Below are 19,751 nucleotides of genomic sequence, written 5' to 3'. Positions count from 1 at the left end.
GCCGTTTGTTCTATGTTCAACATAACAGCTTCTCAGATCCACTATCAATGATATCCTTTGGGTTTTGTATCTGTTGTGACTACTTTTATGGAAAAGGAAGATACTTTGGCCTGTAGAATTGCAGAAAGTGCTGCAATTCTACAGTTTTTAGCCCTAGATTTGCTTTCAGTGGATTGTAAGAAAAATAATACTTTCAAAAGCAAATGCTAATTTGGGTCTAATTGGTTCTGTGTATGTATATTTTAGGGCTCTCCAGCTATGCACATGGAACTAAAATGGTAAGTATTCAATTTTTTTTTCATTTTAACCTGTTTGAAATGCAAAATATCCAGTGAAATCTTATGCAGAGTTATTTAGAAAACTCTGAATTCAGCAAGGCTTATTCTCAGGTGAAAGTGCCTAGGAGTGCAACCATAACCATATTTATTTATTAGCTTTGTAGAACCACCCATCTTGCATACATGACTCTGGGATTCTGGATGGCTTGCAACAATTAAAAACAGCAGCAAGAACAATAAAAATAAACATTTAAATATAAATCACTATCAAAATCACTATTGAAACTAAATCAACAAGCCACACATCTTGTTCAGTCCAACCATTGAAAAGTCTCACCACTACCACTCGACTCTGAAATTCAGTGGCATAGTCATGCCATCCCAAAGGCCAGAGGGATAGGGCCAATGTTAAGTGTTGTTGGGGAGGATGTTCCAAAGAAATTGCATTATGGCATTCCTTAGTGGACAAGACCCATAGCATGCCTTTCCTGCCGGATAGGGTGGGTAGGATGTAATTGTTAATAATTTTATTATAATAATAATATTTTTAAGTTGGAAGGGAGGCAGGGAGGGAGGGAGGGAGGGAGGGAGGAGGGAGGGAGAGAAGGAGGAAATAGGGAGGGAGGAAGATCCAATCCTTTATCTATAAATTGTTGGAACAGATTAAGAGGGAAACCTACAGAATAGAATATTTTAGTGTTTCTCTTTGAATATATTCTATGTGCTTCCTCATCTCATAATTTTATTCATGGAAAGAATTATGCATAGGAGAAATTATGCCACAAGTCTGGAAAACCCAAACAAAGTGAACTAAATAAATAAAACCCTGAAGTTCCATTATGGAAAAATTGGCATCATGTCATCAATAGCTTCTTAATGAAAAAGATGAATAAACCAAGAATTTACAATAGATGGAAAGCTGGAAGGATGGATTTATATCACAGTGAAGTTCCAGAGATGACATATGCATATTACAGACCATCAATCAAAAACAAACTGGAGGCAATTCATAAGGGACTTTGTAACAAAATGAAAACTGCAAGGCAATATCTAGATATCTGTCAACAGGCATTTGGACTATGTTAAGTGGTGGTTTCATACACTTGTCAGAGTTGTTTAGAAAGCCAAATATATATTGAGCATTGTTTTCAATGTTTTTCCTTTTAATCATTCTCCCTTATACTGGTACTCTCCAAAAGTGGGACTACAGCTTCCAGAAATTCTAGCCAACATGCTGAAATTTCTATTTTGACCAATGTGAAAAGAATCAAGCACAGGAAGGTTACTCTGCATGCATGTTATTAAAATTGACTTGAATCAAGCCAATCATCTTCTCTAGCATCCTATAATTACACTAATCCCCTTCTTATTTTTACTCTATCACCACCAGTTACAGTACAGTATGTATATATACAATATTATCTTCCTTTTGTGTACAATGTTCATAAAAAGGGTTAATCTTTGTTCAAAGAAGCTGAATATCTGAACAAGAAAAATCGACTCATTCTTCCATACAAAAGTGAAAGAAACTACATATAAGATAAAATGCCAAAGCTTGCCGCTTTGCATGTTAGCCAATCACTTTCAATTTCAGTCCTGCTCATTTTCTCTGAGTTACTAAAAGGAACTGCAAAAATCATCAAACTAGTTTTTCCCTTATAGGACCTAGAGCTTAGGAATGAAACAAAGAGTTCCCTCCCATACAGAAATAAAGAGGCAGACTTAATAAAGAAAAAGAAAACACAGCAGTTTGAAAATAGCAAAATTCCTGGTATAATTTATGTTCTGCTCATACACACAACACACACCCAAACTGTATGTGGAGATATCCTTCTAAGCATCTTAGCTAGTACAAATGCTAATGACATCAGTATGACTCAATTACTCAATCTATACTAGTTGCCTATGTTTTCCACTAGATCAAAGTGCTGATCTTTACATTTTAAAGTTATAAATGGCCAACTATTTTAAGAATTGCTTTTGCTGAGATAGGTCTCCTGATAATCTCTTTTCAGCATCTGAAATATTCCTTCCTGTTATCTAGAAGTTAGGTTGTCCAATGACCTTCTTAAAAATGTATCAAATTTATGATCCTCTGATAGAGACCTGTTTATACAGTACATACTGTTTTTATGCACAAAGAAAAACTTTGGCACTTCAAGAATTTCATGGAAAGTTGTATACAGTACTTCTGTTTTTTCCCTCCTCTTCAACCTCTTTTCACTCTAGATAGACACCTCATACTTCCAGAAAATAAGCATGAAAGTGAAAAAGGCCAGCCCTTTTGAGATTTTTCCAGTATCAAAGGTTTGGGAGCCAGGGAAAGACAATTTGCTTGTCATGTAGGATGGCTGGCAGGCTGACTGGTTGGATCTGTCTGCCTGTTCATTACAAGCCTGTACTGGACAGACTTTTGTTCATCTTCCAAATTGAATTTTGAATTTCTGAATGTATTTTAAATGCATTTTCTCAACAATATGCATTTTTAAAGATATTTCTTCTTCAAATACATATTTTAAAACTTGTCTACATCTTTTTGTGTGGATTTTAGCAATGGAGAAATTCAGCAATATGTTCAAGATGAAGGATAAATTCTAGGCCATGTTTAAACTAACTTTAGGAAAAATGGCTACTTAAGGCTAACCTCAAGCTAATGAAACCTCTGGCAGTGGCTTCTTTCCCTTCAGGGTTTCACCTGCATGGTGAGACATGATGGTCTAAAGAAATATAGATGTACAGGTGAATATCTGGGAAGATCAGAGGTACTGGACTCTTCTAAAGAACTCAGGTCATCTGAAAGACAAAATGGACTATGTGTTCCTATACTCTACAATATATCAGAAAAAGCCTACCAGCCATGAAATGACAGTCCTTTATCTCAACTTTTACCCAGACAAGGCAAGCAATGTTTTGAAAAGCCCAGTTCACATGAACGTTGCCAGGTAGTAAAACTCACTATGGAATTGTTTGTGATAATCTGAACCATTATTATTATTTTTCCTTTTGGCCAAATATTTATGAAGCATGTGTTTTCTTAGGTTAAACTTGCATTAATTCCTGCCAGGATATAATTTCCATCATTGGGAGAAAACAACATGCTTAAAAGCATGATATATGGATATGTTCCTTTCAGTCCTCTGTAAATAAGAGATCAAAACTGCCTGAGGAAAGCATTCTGAAGGTTGTAGCTGCAAAATTGCTTTTTATGGAAAGGCCAAAAAAATGAGGTGGATGGATTTTAAGAGTCCTTCCTCTATGCCTTCAGCATAAAAGGAGAGCAGTTTGGCATCAATAATACACAAAGGTTGCCAAAACAGCCATAGAACATCATATTTAAGTACTTTTAAAGCCTTAGCTCAGGATTTAATTGATTATATGTGAGGTAATTTACAGATATGTTTTCCAGTAGCCTTTGAGAGAGCAGTCAGTACTCAGGTATCTGATGACGTTCTGTTTATATAAAGAAGCAGATCCCTCTCTTTTCTCTCATCCTTTCTTCTCTTTCATTTTTTACTCTTCCTATTAATGACCTTATGCTGAGTCTTTCTCATTTATTTGAACACATCTTTAAAATAAAATTCACTCCATAGTCAAAAAGTGCATTTACTAGATTTAATTTAAGATGCCACCCCATGGCCAGTATTGCTATCCTCCCAAACCTGCCCCAATCTCCTGCCTGCACCTATTGTGGGAATGGTCAAAGATAACGATGATCTAAGAAATTGATGAATACAGTGTAGAAATCAGCTGTTAATCAGTGCCCCATCCTTGCCTTGGGTTTGCTAGTGAAGATGGTAATGGTAGTGATAGTGATAGGAAATAGCTGGTTTATTACAATTACATTATTGGGCCTTTGTAGTTGAGGGGAAGGCAGAAAGGATTTAAAAAAAGGAAATTCTGCAATTTGAGTCGGCAACAAAATAATCTGATTGTTAAGTGTGGATGGGAGCATGGAGGCTAAAGATGCAGAGTCATTGGGGTGAGTGGAAGTGTCCTTTAAATTAAAACTGGCAGATGTCTACATGCAGAAGAGTGACTAGAATTTTGAGATTTGTTACCCAGAATGAGATACAATTTATCCAGATTATTCCAAGTGCAAATAAATTCATCTGTGGTTAAATTTCTTACCATAATGCTATGATAAAACCTGCACCGTTTGTTAATGCCTAATTATTGATAGGTGGAATTCATAGCTACTAGAAGCATGGACAAGATTAACAAAAAAAGGAGCAGCAGGAAAATCTTGTTTTTCATTGCAGAGAGTTTCACTGAAATTGAGATAAAGCATTTGTCACTTTTTAATCTTCAGAGCCCAGAAGTGAAATGAAATATCTGAGGACAAAGAGCAGTGGAGATCACTAATGCTTTATCCATTGCAATTTGTTAACGTTGCAGTATTAAAAGTTTATTTATCTCCTGAATTCAGAACACAACTTCTGCTTAAGCTTTACTTAATGTGTAGTTCATACCATTATACTTATATGCTACTTTCCCCCCAGTTGAACAGACAGTTTTAAATTAGGGCAAAAATGGAAAAACTGTGCCCGTCTAGAATTTCTTGAATTTCAACTATTCAGCTCTGCTCAGCCTGATCAAAATTATAGCCAGAAACATTTGGATTTTTACAGGTTCCCCAACCCCATTTTAAGGATAAAAACCTACTGTATGACTCACAGTTAAAGCAAGAAATACACAAAATTGGATTTGGTTTGTCTGTGAATGGGTTTATCCACAAACATACTGTAAATAGCAGGGCTAGGTTTCTATCGGTTCTGTCCACCTCTGTAGAATCGGTAACTCTGAACATCAGCAGACATAGAACCGGTTCTATGTCTGCTGATGTTTTTGCCCACCTGCCCACCCGCCCGGGCTGTTACCTGACCTTTATTTCCTGTTTTTTCAACTTCAGCTGCCATGCGAGGCACAGCTCCAGTTAAAAAAGCAGGGAAAAAGTGCTTTTTCAAAGGCTGCTTCTCTGCACGCAGCATGCTGATGACGATTTACAGGTGTGCACTCGCAGTCTGCAGGGAAGCACATCGTAAATCACCGAACCTCGTAAATCACCGAACCGGTAGTTAACCCTGTCGGATCCCACCCCTGGTAAATAGTAATACTTCTTAAAAGTATCTGAAAAACCTCGCAGGTAAACCCATCTGCAAATATGCTTAATCTTTAATTTTGAACCAAAATACCGTGAAAAACACACCACCTGCAGATAAGCCAATTGTAAAAATTAAAATTTTTGAGAGTCATCTTATCCATCAGTGGTACATTTTTAATAGTATTTTATTTAAAAATTCAAGGGTTGGCCTATTCACAGATGTGCTTAACCTTTGTTATATACTGAACTTTGTTTCTATCTGCAGAAGCCCTGATCAGTTAGAAACCAATAAGCAGCAAAAGTGTTTAGAGATTAACATCTTGTTGCAGTACCAGTACATCAAATTAAGATTATAGATTTTAAATTAAGATATTTAAAAGTTCAGGAAGGATACTATGATCTTGGGCTGCTGTTGAATATATGTCAGGCAGGTTTCCCAAAAATGACCCTATAGTTTATACCCACAAGCAACCCAATACTGACCTCCAGCCAGCCACATTAGCACTGAGACCAGAGCTGTTTGTCCTGAATAAAGGAGACAACTCTCTACACTGGATGGTATATGTTGCTGATATCTCTCCCTTTTATATTGATTTCAGCAAGCGGCACATGATTTCTATACAACTAATGGCAAAACTCTACAAGTCGGCACAAATGACCTTATGCCAAGTGTTATGCCATTGCTCAAGAGACAGAGACAGAATTGGCTCAATGCTCCTGATGATGGTTTCTTTATTGCTACAGAAGAGACCAGGTAAGAAAAAAAGGGAGCAAGAGCCTACATTGGGGGTGGTGAATCCAAATGTTGCTGAACTACAATTCCCAGCAGGCCTCACTTTTGAACATGCATGTTGGAGCTGCTGAGCTTCAGCAACATTAGCAGCAAGATGTCCCAAATTCTCTGTCCTCTTGAACCAAAAGCATTGGTAGCCCCTGTTATTTAATATAATTTTGGGGAAACAAAAATGCATTCCTGTGTATGTGATGACTATGCATATATAAACTCCAGAAAGTTTGGCAGTTTGGGGACCAGTTCTATGGAGTGTTACTATCAAATGTATAGGTTCATACCCAATGTTAAGCCTGAAAGCTGTAATCAAGTAGACAATTCTGTTTAAAAGTATCTTCATACATCAAAAGCTTGCTTCGTAAAAGGTTTTATTCTTTGGAGAGGGGCATGCAAAGAGAAGGATTAGGACCTGTATGAACTCTTAAATGCATGCCATATTAGCTGATGGTGCAATTAGTTCCTATGGAGAAAAGTAATCAGCTACCCTCAGGGTCAGTGCTGGCCACTTGTCTTCTGAGGCTTACCATGGACCATTGATAATATGACAAAAACAGTGACTTTGCTGGGGGTCTCTATAGTATTATACTAATGAGAATAAAATCCCTAATTTTCTTCTAATAAGTATTTATTCAGTCATTCCAGAAAGGAAGCTATGGCTCTTTGGAATGCCCTTCTGTGTACTTTGAGTCTCTTGTGTTTGAGTCACAATAGTATGATTGTGTGGGTTTTTTTATTCTTTTTAATTTGCTTGCCAGAGCCTTATTTGGTTCATCTCTATATGAAGAACCAAAGGCAGCCAGTTCCTTACTTGGACTTTTTTTTAAAAAAAGTCCTTTCATTCATATTTATAAGCTTCCAGCTTTACCAGAGAAGATGCTTTCAATATGCTGATTGCAATGGGAAAGTGTCAGTTGTAATTCATCACTTGATGGTCTGATGATGGAATCCAGTCTTCAAAATCTAGGAGAAGCAGGTGGATTTAGTTCAGGCTTATATGCATCTAAGAATTTAGAAAAAATGTGCAGCTCTGCCTTATTTATCCCAAGAATCTGAGGACAGTTGAAAATTGGAATGTCATCTTGAGTATCTACTTAATCATTTGTTTAGAAGAACTGACAGCTTCAAATTTCTGATTCCTGAAAACAAAAGCATCTGTTTTCAAGTGGGGGAAAGAGGTTTTTAAAAATTAAAGTATAGCTGTAATCATATTCCACCCTCTTTTTGTGACTGGGTAGGTTGGTCTAAGAGGCTCAGTTTTGTGGTCTAGTTTGAGTTTGAGTCAATAAATTTGAAGAAGTGGACAAAGAAGAATTTTGGTGTAGATTAATTCAGCCACCTGTTCGTTGGACCAGATGCTTCCTAATTAATTAAGGTGGCCAGTGAGGTGACTTGCAGTTGGGTTCAAGTGATTGTGGTGATGGCCTCGGGGGTGGGTGGGTGGGTTGGTTTCTGAGGGTCTGAAGGACATGGTGGTTTACCTGCCTCAAGAAAAAGCCAATCCAAAAATCTTAGACAATTATCATACTGTCTCTAACCTCTTTTTAGAGAAGTTTGTTGAGAAGTTGATCCAACTGCACATGCATAGGACTCTAGAGGAAGTGGGTTATCTAGATCTGTTTTAGTAGATTTCAGGCTGGGGTTTAATATGGACAGACCCTTGGTTGCACTTGTAGACAATCTGTGCCAGACCTGAGATGGAGGTACCACATCCATTCTTATGCTCCTTGATCCCTCAATGGTTATTGTTAGTGTTGACCATGGTATTCTTCTGGGTTTGATTTGGGGGTTTAGGGATGGGTTAATCATCATCTAATGGTGATTCTCCTCCATTTGGGATTGGTTCCAGTTAGAGTTGGCTGGAGTGGGGGAGATGTTACTCCCTAGGTTTCTTCTTTATCAGATGTCACAGGGTTTGACATTCCCTTCTTGTTCAACATTTTTAGGAAAATGTTGGATTATCTGCAGCTTTTCAGTTCAATATTATCAGTATCTTAATGATATCTCATTGTATCTTCTGACTTCAGATCAACCAAGTGAGGCTGTTGAAGTCTGATTCCAGTTCAGATTGTGAGGATTTGGGTAGGGAGGAACCAACTCTGACTGAATCCTAATAAGACTGAATGCAGGCAAACATTATGGCCATTTGAATTTGGGAATATTCAACCTTTAACCTTGGATACAATTGCACTTTCTTATTCAAAAGTGGTGCAAAATCTGGGGATCTTCCTGAACTGCCAGCTGTTGTTCAATGAACAGGTATCAGCCTTGGCCAGGAAGACCTTTGCATAATTCTAGCTGGTATACCAGTTACACCCTTTCCTGGCTCAGAAGGTTATAGTCACAGTTTAACAACTGAGATGCACTGTTCATGGGGTTCCCTGTGAAGTCAATTTGGAAGCATCAACTGGTTCAGAATGTAGCAGTGTGGGCAATTACGGGCATGTTTCATGAGCTGTACTCTTACTAGTTTGCTTTCAGATCAGTGGTGGGATTTAAATTTTTTTACTACTGGTTCTATGGGTGTGGCTTGGTGGATGTGGCAGGGGAAGGATACAGTAAAATCTCCAGTCAGAAATAGTATTTGCCGGTTCTCTGAACTACTCAAAATTTCTGCTACTGGTTCTCCAGAACTGGTCAGAACCTGTTGAATGCCACCTCTGTTTCAGATGCAAATCAAGGTGCTGGTTATGACTTATAAAATCCTACATGACATAAGACTGATTATCTAAGTGACCACACTCAAATGGTCTCTGCCTGGCCAGTATGAGCTGACAGGATTGGCATGCTCCAGGTCCCTTCAGTCAAATAGTGTCATATATTGGGGCCCAGGAAGTGTCTTCTCAGTTGCAAAACCTGGCCTCTGGAACGAAGTCCCCCTGATGTACTTGTGTTCCCACACTGATACCATTCCAGAAAGTCCAAAATACTGGGTTATTCTGCCAGGCTTTGGTTTAGGGTGATTGGAGGCCTGCCAGACATGTTTAGGGGTATAAGTATAGTTAGTAGACTCACCATCTCTTCTTCTTTATTCCTTCCATATTACTTTTTTTTGTAATTATATTATATTGAATTTTCCTATTTTGTTTAGCTTTTTTGTTCACTGCCCGTAATCAGTTTGCAGCTGGATAGTGCTTAAATTAAACAAATTAAAGAAAACCAATTACAGAATCACAACCACCATCTAGGTTGTTTTGATTTCCCCTGTGGATCTCCCCAGCTGCAGGGCATTGTTCTTACTAGGTTGATGTTTTTCTGAGGTAAATACATTAAATGCGGGCACACACAGATCCCTTATGTCTTGAGATCCAGGGCAATTAGAGCACATCTGCATTTTATTCACTTGTTGTATGTCTAATCCAAGAAGCACTAGTTATTAGTAATAAATATACAGTATATGTTTTATCAGCAATTATCATATCTATTTGTTAAAGCCTAAAACCATAAGAGACAATAATAGGGATTCAGTGAGGGACTCAAGGAATGAGGGAATCTATCATAAAGGGAGTGTGGCCTCTTTTTTGTTTTGAAGGCTTTCAACTTCCGTCATGGAGCCTTTGCAGGGGGAACAAATGTCTAGATTTAAGGGAGCAGCCCAAGTAGACTACAATTGGGATTGGCAACTAAAGGCAGTTACTAAACAAGGATTACTCAGGCCTTGAAGACCTGAATAGTCCCTAGGGCCATGATGGCGAACCTATGGCATGCATGCCACAGGTGGCACACAGAGCCATTTGTGCTGGCATGCGAGCCGCAGGCAAACATACCTCACTGCACATGTGCGCGCCTCACTGCTAATTCCTGTAATACCAGAAGTGACAAAATGGGCCTATTATTCATCCTGCAAAGCTTGCAAAGCATTTTTCAAGCCTCTGGAAGGCCAAAAAAAGGCCTCAAACCGGCCGAAAATCAGCTGTGAGGCGCGATGCAGGTAAGAGGACAGCGTAGGGGGTTTGCGCACGCATGCACAGAGGGCATGAGGGGTGTGCACATTGCCTTCTGGGTGCTGGCACATGAACATGCACGTGCAAGCGCACGCACAATTTTTTGCACAGAAATAACAAAAAGGTTAACCACCACTACCCTAGGGACTACTCTCTAGGTTCATACATAAAAAGGGAGAAACAAAGTTTTTACCATCCTATTTCATTCATAGGGTCTAATGACAATTCAAACTTGGGCACCCATCAGGAAAGTAAGGGGGTAAAAATTGATGTTCATGTAGCCCTTGTCTAGTGACTATTTCACTTAGTGACTGCAGTTGCAACAGTGATAAAAAGTAGCTTTGCAACCAATTTTCAGATTTACAACCTTTGCAGATGTGTAAAACAAAGTAAAATTGTAAGTGGAGTCACTTTTCACTTAGCAACTACTTTACTTAACAATTGAATTGCCAATCCCAATTGTGGTAAATCATGAGGACTATCAATAACTTAAAGCTATAAAGCTTTCCCAATACATAATGAATTCAGCTCATACCATCACTAGGTATGAATGAACCCTTTCCTGAAACTCAGGCAAACTATTGCCAGCCATTGGAAATCAGTAGTAGCTAAACTACTCATTTATTTTCAAGTCCAAGTCAACTATGTCACAGCCATATAACATATAAATCTATTACTCTGACCTGTTTTTTCTGGCATCATAGCCCATTCTAGGTCTTCTTCTTCTTCTCCTTCTTCTCTTTCTCTTTCTCCTTCTTCTTCCTCCTCCTCCTCTTCCTCCCCTCCTCCTCTTCCTCCTCCTCCTCTTCCTTCTTCCTCCTCCTCCTCCTTTGAACAGGGAGCATCCCTATCTGCTGACTCTATTGCCACATTTTTGTTCCTTCTCTTCTGCATGCACATTTTAAATGAATGCCTCAAACAGAAAGTGTCTTTTGAGCTTTTAGTCATGCCCTAAGTGGATGGATTAAAAAATGGGCAAGGTTCTGCTTATTCAATTATTGCTGCTGTCAAACCATTCTTCACTCTGAAGAATTGAGAATGTTATACCAGTTCATTAAGAATCAACTATATACGTATACATATACATATACATATACATATACATATACATATACATATACATATACATACATACATACATACATACATACATACATACATACATATTCTCAAGTTTTCACGGGTATTTATATGTATGGCTTTGTTCGGGTATTTTCCCATGTCATTATAATTGTGCTTTTAAAGTTGTAGCAATGTTTTGGCAGAATCTCATCTGCCATCATCAGGCTTGTGTATTGTGCTTGTCTGTGAGTCAGATTTTCACAGCCATTTCTGTTTTAAATTTGGTGCTAGCCTACTGCTGTGTTAGAATGGTTTTTTCTTCATCCTGATTGGTTGGGAGTCTTGGTCTGTGTTTATTGGTCTTGGAGTTTGCTGTGTTCTGCTTGATTGGTGTTTCTAATATCTTCTGTCTGTTTTGTAGCATTTTTTTTGTCCTGATTGGCTGGCAACATTGTGTTTCCTGTATTGGAGGCTTTTAGTGCAGCTAGGCTCCGAGTAAATGGACGGCTATCATTTATTAGGAAGCTAGGTTTCATCTGGGTGCCTGGTTGGGATGTGTTTGAGCTGGAAAAACAAAAAAAACACCCCCCCCCCCCCCCCCCCAAAAAAAAAAAAACCCCCAAAAAAAAAAAACCCCCCCCCCCCCCCCCCCCCACCCCCAAAACCAAACCCAACCCCCCCCCCCAAACCCCCCCCCCCCCAACCCCCCAAACCCCCAACCCACAAAAAAAAAAAAAAAAAAAAAAAAAAAAAAAAAAAAAAAAAACCCCCCCACCCCCCCCCCCCCAAACCCCCCCCCCCCCACCAAAAAAACCCCCCCCCCCCAAACACCCCCCCCCCCCCCAACAACCCCCCCCCCCCCCCCCCCCCCACCACCCCCCCCCACCAACACCCCAAAAACCCCCCCCCCCAAAAAAAACCCCCCCCCCCCCCCCCCCCCACCCCCCCCCCCCCCCCCCCCAAAAAAATACCCCCCCCCCCCCCCCCCCCCCCCAACCCCCCCCCCCCCAACCCCCCCCCCCCCCCCCAACACCCCCACCCCCCACCCCACCCCCCCCCCACCCCCCCCACAACCCCCCCCCCCCCCCCCCCCCCCAACAACCCCACCCCCCCCCCCCCCCCCCCAACCCAAACCCCCCCCCCCCCCCCCCCCCCCCACCACAAAAAAAAAACCCCCCCCCCCCCCCCCCCCCCCCAAAAAAAAAAAAAAAAAAAAAAAAAAAAAAACCCCCCCCCCCCACGAGAGGTATGGTATTTTATAACAACTATAAACCCAAAAAAAATAAGGGGGATCTTGACTGATAATTTTCTCCTGCAAATCTATGGCCATAGATCCCTTTATGTATTTAGAACTTTGTATTATATCACTAATACATTAAGCTACTTATTGATATTAAGCAATCAGTAATCTATTGACATTTATTTGCAATTATAGTGTAGGGAAAGCAATCTATACTTGGAAATTGATCATGGGGTGTTTGAATGCTAAATAGTATTTTGCAGTGTGATTGTTTCATATGTTGGCTGTCAGACATTCAGTACCATATAACACTGTAATAAATAAACAAAGTTGTATAGATGCATTCATGAATTAATTATTATAAAACATATGTTAGAATATAGTGACTGGCAGTTGGGTTATGACTAGAAACTGCAAACTCACCTGAAGAAGTGGTTTTTAAGAATTAAGTTCTGAGTCTGTAGCACATTGTGTTACAGCTATTTATTAATTTCTAAACATTTGTAAGGACTTCAAGATACCATGAACACATTTATTTATTTAATATGTCTCAATTTGGCAGGGGCTGCAACAAAAAGCTTTCTTTTAGTTTTTTTGTTTTCATATGAAAGCATTGTAATATAGATTCATTTTTTTAGCATGGCCTTAGAAGCTGTGGGACAACATGAATTGGACCTTCCTTGTGGAGAGAAAGATTCACTAATACGGGTCTCATAGGTTGCCCACTAATGTCCACTGTCACAATCACAGGGATAATGAAATGATAATGATAACCCCTTACTTATGAGAATGGAAGTTTTTAAGAAGAGATTGGACAACCATTTGTTTGAAATGGTGTAGGGTTTCCTGCCTGAGGATAGGCTTGGACTAGAAGACCTCCAAGGTCCCTTCCAATTCTGTTATTCTGTTCTATTTTGGGAAAAAGGCCCTCATTTTTCATCTTTGACTCAAAATCCATAGTAGGTTTAAATAAGAGTTTTTTCAGGATATAATACAAAGACTGGGTTATACACATTAATTTTAACCCAATCTGGTTCAATTAAATGTTAGAAAAATGAATTGAAAAATAAGGAGAAAACCACCAAATTTTCCTTCCTTTATAAGCATTTTTTAAGAGTGTGGAAATTAAAAAATACTTTTGAAAGCACCAAAAAAAGAAAGAAAAGAATGAAAAACAAGATAACCTTAACAATAACAGGAAACTAAAAACAAATTCAAATGAGAGTTGAAGTAAAAATTAAAGAGTGGCTTTGTCTGCTGTACAACAATCCTGTTTATGTTACATAGGTGTTATGTTACTAGCAAACATAACAGCATATAAAAGACATATTTTCTACTGTAATATTTATTCATGTATGTCTGCCTCATTGACTTTGGCCTGTTGGATACCAAAAGCCATGCATAATTCACACATTATGTATTACTTCAGGAAGCAATAGTGCAATATCAACCTTTATCCCACAACATGATTAAAAGCAAAAATAATGCCTCTCCCAAATTCTATACAAAAAGAAGACAAAATTGTAGGTGTGATATGAAAGTATGTTTGGTGGAAATCCAGTTTCCTTCAAGTATTATCTTCTCAGAACAAACATGTAGAGAGATAGGATAAAAATTGCAATATTAATTCAAAAATAAAATAGATTATAAAGAAATTCACATAAAGGCTTGGTTGTAAGCAATAGGTACATTTTTTAAAGAAAAATGTCTGTTTTATGATATTACTTTTTAGGAATTATATCATAAATTTGAAGGGCATATTTATGAAGTCATATCTAGAGTTCCTAAGGAAGATTTTGATTGAAATGTGTTGGAGATTATATAAAATATTTATTTTATAAAGTACTGCAGGTTTTTTTCCATCTCATTTTGTTAAATTCAAATACAGTAGGTATTTGAATACAGCAGCATTCAATAAGTTATCTTTTGACCATAAAAAGCACTGAAAGAAAAATAATAATATTTATTGGAATATATTCAGGGACAGAAAGATTCTTATGTTGGAGAATTTATATTATATTATTTTAGAAAAAATATGTAATGATATAAGTAGTGATAATTCATATTAAAATTATAAATCCAATTACAAGCCTAAGAAGGGGTTTGATCTCACAGAGACTAGAAGATATCGAACTTACTGTGTATGCCCACACATCAGAGTAAGCAACCTGTTGATCTCTAGCTAATTGGATTCCAAGTTCAATAGTCCATGTCCACTTCTCACACATTCTGAAAATTTTCTAAAGAATGCCAAATTGCTATCCTTGTAAAGTTTCAATCATGTTAGACTGCTTATACTTCATACATTTTTTTATGAGAAGCATGCCATACTTAAATCCAGATATGCCTAAAGAAACTTCTTTCTCCTTCTCGCTCCATTACATTCAAACTAGGATTTGCTTGCATCCTCCCCACAATGGTTTCTAAGTCCTGAAAAACTAACTGTTCCTTGCATTCATCACTTTCCAGGACTTTAGTGAAAAGGTGTCCCACGATTAATTCTGATGAATGTTAAAGGGCATTCAAAATTTATGTGTATTTTTTGAAGAGCAGAAGTATGCATTGACAACGTATGAAAGCTGAGCAAATGCAGAAACAAAACAGTCATTCATTCAACTCTGTTAAGTGAACATTGTTGAGAACAAGCTGAACATTTTATCGACTGTTGTTTTTAATGATGTAAGATCATTAAATTAGAAAATGGGGTACAAATATGTGAGATAAAATATTTTTCAAGTTTGGAGACATTTCTCTCTTATAGGAAGGTTTTTTTTTTTTACATCACTTGAATGTACTCTCTCTGCTTTGGTAGATCTTTTGTTAGATCTTGCTGCTGTGTTCAGCAAGTTCCTTCAGATCCAAGCCCATCATTTATCAAATCAGGAGCACTGTTGAGATTCTGAACTTTATCAAGGGGACAGAGCTCAATCTATGAATTCTTCTAGAGTCTTCATGTGTTCATAAGAAAATGCTTGAAGATGGCTACAGCCACATGTACTATTAGATGCATCATTCTTAATATTTTCAGTTTTAATCAATCTTATGCACACAATTAGCACAGTACTATATAAATCCAATGGTTATTTCAGTAGACTTTCCTTCAATGGGCCAATAAAAATATGCCTAGAACAACTTTTGAATGACTCAATGCTTGTTTCATTTCAGTGCGGAAGCAGTTAGAAATCTTCTCACGGTAAGTGTCAACTCTATTGTGAACATATTCACTATAGCGCCAGCATGATCTTCCGTATGATATAAGTCTGCTGATCATACCTTTTGATGTTAGTAAGAGTGGTCACAATTATATCACATTAGAGAAACACTTAATATAAAATAGCTTTTGTTCTTAAAAATAGCGTTTGTCTCCAGATTATTGCCTTCTCAGTATAATAATTCTACTTTATAGTCTTTATTGTTCTACTTTTATCTACAGCATTTGATCCCCACTCCTTGCAAAGATTCTTTTAAGGAATCCTTTGAAGTATTACTTAATCTCGCTGTAATTATTCTTGAACTACCCACTTGGGGGAGTGGGGAGAGGGATATTGCTATCATTTCAGTAGGAAGTGAGATTCATCTGCATTTAATATTACCTATGAAGTTTGCAGTAGTTTCTTCATCCATAGTCTAGATCAGAATTTTATAATCTATAGCCCTTAACTAACTATTCTGGGAATAAATCCTACTCAATTCAGTGAAGCTTGTATTTCGGAAAAGAAACCTATATAGCATTGCATATCAAGACCCAATTCTCGGTTTCATTAGTCTTCAGCGTGCAGACAGTGAAAGAAAATATTGTATTGCATTAACATTATTTCAAATTCATTGATATTTGTTAAATAATGCCTTTGAAAACACACTGTGTATTGTTCTGTGAATGCACATCCAGATGCCTATATTTGTGTGAGTGTCTCTCAAGAACCAGAAATATCCAGAATTATTCAATAAGACAACCAGAGTTGCAAAGATTATACCTACTTGTGCACACAAAAAATTCCAATGTTTCCCTCCTCAAAAAGGAGGATTCAAAGTTGGAAATGTCATTCAGATCTTGGAAAGAAAAATTCAGAATTAAGGTGGAAAATACCTTTTTCTTTCCTTTTTCAAGAGTGCCCATCTGCACAGCCCTGCTACACTGAGAAACTTTAGAGCATGTTAAGTGTGCAACTTACTATTACTGCACTTTCAAATCTATCTACCATAAACATTTCCCCTAATTAAGTGAAGTGAACATACAGTACTTCTAGTGACATGGATTAAAATTGTAGCACTTCCTTTCTTAAAATACTTAACAATCTTCTATATATGGGTTGATTCGTCCAGTTATTTCACCATGAAAGATATTGGAGGAATCTGTATTATCTTGATAGTGGACTGTGTTTTTAGTCTGAAAGATTCAAATATTTAGTCTGGTAAGTAAACAATCAGATAATTTCATTTATTTATATCCTCAGTGCTTGTACTGCTTCAAAACATCAGTCCTTTAAAAGGGATATTTGGCGGGGGGAACTCATTCTTTTTAAGGTTTTAAAACCATGCCAGTAATTTTGTGAAAGCATTGGGTTTTGTGAACTCAATGCTTTGTGAAAACAGTTTTGTGCATTGGTTTTGTAAACTCCAATTAGTTTTGTGAAAACATTGGGTTACAGTTGTTTTTCAGTCAGGCAAAATTTGCAGTGCCAAAAAACAAAGGCAAAACATACATGTACACAAAGCTGTAATAAGGTACCAAGAAACTAGATGATAAACTGTGTCAGAGTGAACCTAAAAAATTAGGCATTAAATCTCAATTGAAATTTGGCACATATAATAATGTGCTCCAAGATGTCTCAGATTAATGTTTGCAGTTGCAATTTCTGAAAAAAGGAATTAATAAGAGAGTAATGAAGAATGCCTCCTTTGAGTCATGTTCAATTCTAGATGATTTCAGGGAAATCAGTTTTCTTGACAACAGCTCAGTAGGGATTTGCCACTGGTGTCTTCCTGGATATTTTCAGATTTCCTGAACTAGCCTGGAGCCTGAAAATTCCCTCGTATTTTTCAGTCCAAATTTTAAACAGTTCCAAATCTGCCTAGTTCTAAACCCAAGCAAGGATTTCCTTCGTTCTCTTTATAATTCCGCAAAATATTTTTAGAATGTTATCTTTTTTTTGCTGTGCAGAAGATAGCTCTGACAGTTAAAAATAAGTCTGAAATAATAAAGCAAAGTGGGAAGTATGCTTTTCTCAATGCCCTCCATACAGGTATCCCTAAATTGTATTGATTTTTCAAGCTTTTTTCCTTAATTATTCTATGCTATTGTTCAAGGGTGATACCTACTATTTCACTAATCCATGAAAGTAAAAAGAAAGGGGTGGAAGAAACAGTGGATTCACTTATATGATTATTGTATTTCTGGATTTTCTATGCAGTGCTTCCCCTAAGATTCCTGGGAAAGCTATTTTATTCATGATATATTTTTGTGTAACAAATAATCTCTATTATGTAGAAAACATAGTGTTCTTGCATCTCATAAAGGTTTACAATATAAAGCATTTGGGGGATGGGGATGGAAAAACTGTATATTTCAAAGGATTGACAAGCTTATTAGGTTCATCATTCACTGAAATCCTCATCCTCTTCCTTGTTATTTACTTTTGTCCTGCATTTCCCACAGATCCATTGAGACCAGTAAATAAAAAGCAATAAGCTCAGCACTTCCCTGGCTTGTGTTCTCTGGCTTTTGATTTAGTCTCACACTGGAATAAATTGACCAATATAATAAATTAGTATTTTATGAATAAAAAGTCAGGGAAATGCTTTCAATTTTATTACTGATTCTAAATAGGCTGAAGTATCTCTTCCATTTTTGTTTATTTATTTTTGGTGCTATCAACTCATTATTGATTACTGGCAACTGCCTGGACTAGTTTTTGCAGTTTTCTTGACCAGATTTTTCAGAAGTTGTTTGCCATTGCCTGTTTCTAGGGCTGAGAGAATGAGACCGGCGTAAGATCATCCAGCTGGCTTTGTGCCTAATTTGGGACTAGAACTCTCTATCTCCTAGGTTCTAGCTTAGTGCCTTAGTGCCACTTCTTTTGTACAGGTATCACATACAATTGGCATCATTTTGATCACACAGTCATGGCCACCATCTTAACTTGTTTTTAACCTCCTTCCTGAAGCTCCCTCTGATTTTATAAGAATTTAAAGAGTCACATTTCATCATTCCAGAATACAAAACATGTCCATTGTTCCTTGTTGTGAGGACTTTAAATAATACTCTTCTTTCTTCCTCATGCATTATTACAGCATAATTAACGGGCATGGTAGTTATGGGAGACAACAACACAGGTTCATGTATTAGGGAGCCTATGGAGGAAGCAGTGACATATAGAAAATAAATAGTTTTTAGTTTAAAACAACATGATCAAAAATGAAGGATAAGACATAGCTTTAGCTAGAATTAGCTATTATGTCCAAAGCTGGGTCAAACTTTTGGCATTGACTTTTCCTTCAGCATTTGGAAAAGATTAAAATACAACACAAACACATTTATGCTAAAAAAAATTGCACCTATTTCTTTCTTTGACTCCCTCCTCCTGCTTTAAAAGATTGCCATATTTATTTATTTAATTTATATACCACCAGAACCCTACGTTTTCCAAAGAAAGAATAGTCAGTTTTTAAATTGTTATTTTTTAAGACAGTAATTTCCAATATTCTGCTAGATCTGTTCAAGATCATCAAAGGGAGAAAAATATTCCCTGATAATAATGATATAATAATGATATAATGATAATAATGTTCATCTATTTATATAAGCTTGTTATGATTCTTAAAATGATGCTTAGCCATGGAGCTAGTTTCTTGTGTGTTTGCTTCCTCTTGAATATCATAAATTGCAAACTATTCAGGTTGTCAACCATAATAATATCACAATGGAACAATAATGACTCCAAGGAATTTGTATTCTTATTCCTTCCATGCTAAAACCATGTTTATACCACTCTGCAAGAATGAAACAGTATCAAGAATTTATGGATAGCATGAAATGTGTGCCTAGCAACATCTCTTAGAGTGTCCCAGATTTCAAGCTGCTTTCCAGATTTCAGGTAGAATAATAATGGTCCCTGGAGTTCAGAATGTCATTCAGTGTTAAACAGAAGATTCTAGCAGCGAAATTAATGAACTGTATATGTCTTAAAAATTCACAGGATCTAAAGTTGGGCAAGGCCATCAATCAATCTGAGACCCTTAGTTTGCCATCTCCAAATAGCTTTGACAAAAATTCCTTGGGGAGCCACTGCCAAGCATAATATATAACATTGAGCTAAATGGACCAGAAGATGGTTCAGAT

At 37.4% G+C, this 19,751-nt stretch overlaps 1 protein-coding gene across 1 annotated transcript in view; it reads left to right on the top strand.

Moving 5' to 3' along the window:
* MTA3 (metastasis associated 1 family member 3) overlaps positions 1 to 19,751 on the top strand; it is a 132,093-nt gene that overhangs the window by 104,255 nt on the left and 8,087 nt on the right. Inside the window, exons 17-18 of the mRNA XM_026683387.2 lie at positions 247 to 278; positions 5,979 to 6,133. Of these exons, the coding sequence (XP_026539172.1) occupies positions 247 to 278; positions 5,979 to 6,133 (187 nt within the window). The remainder of the gene's footprint in view (positions 1 to 246; positions 279 to 5,978; positions 6,134 to 19,751) is intronic.

Source organism: Notechis scutatus, chromosome 1 (genome assembly GCF_049901735.1).
Source record: "Notechis scutatus isolate UNSWTSFEM ecotype Mainland chromosome 1, rNotScu1.2, whole genome shotgun sequence".
In the NCBI taxonomy this organism is placed as follows: domain Eukaryota; kingdom Metazoa; phylum Chordata; class Lepidosauria; order Squamata; family Elapidae; genus Notechis; species Notechis scutatus.
This window is presented reverse-complemented; position numbering and strand designations above follow the sequence as displayed.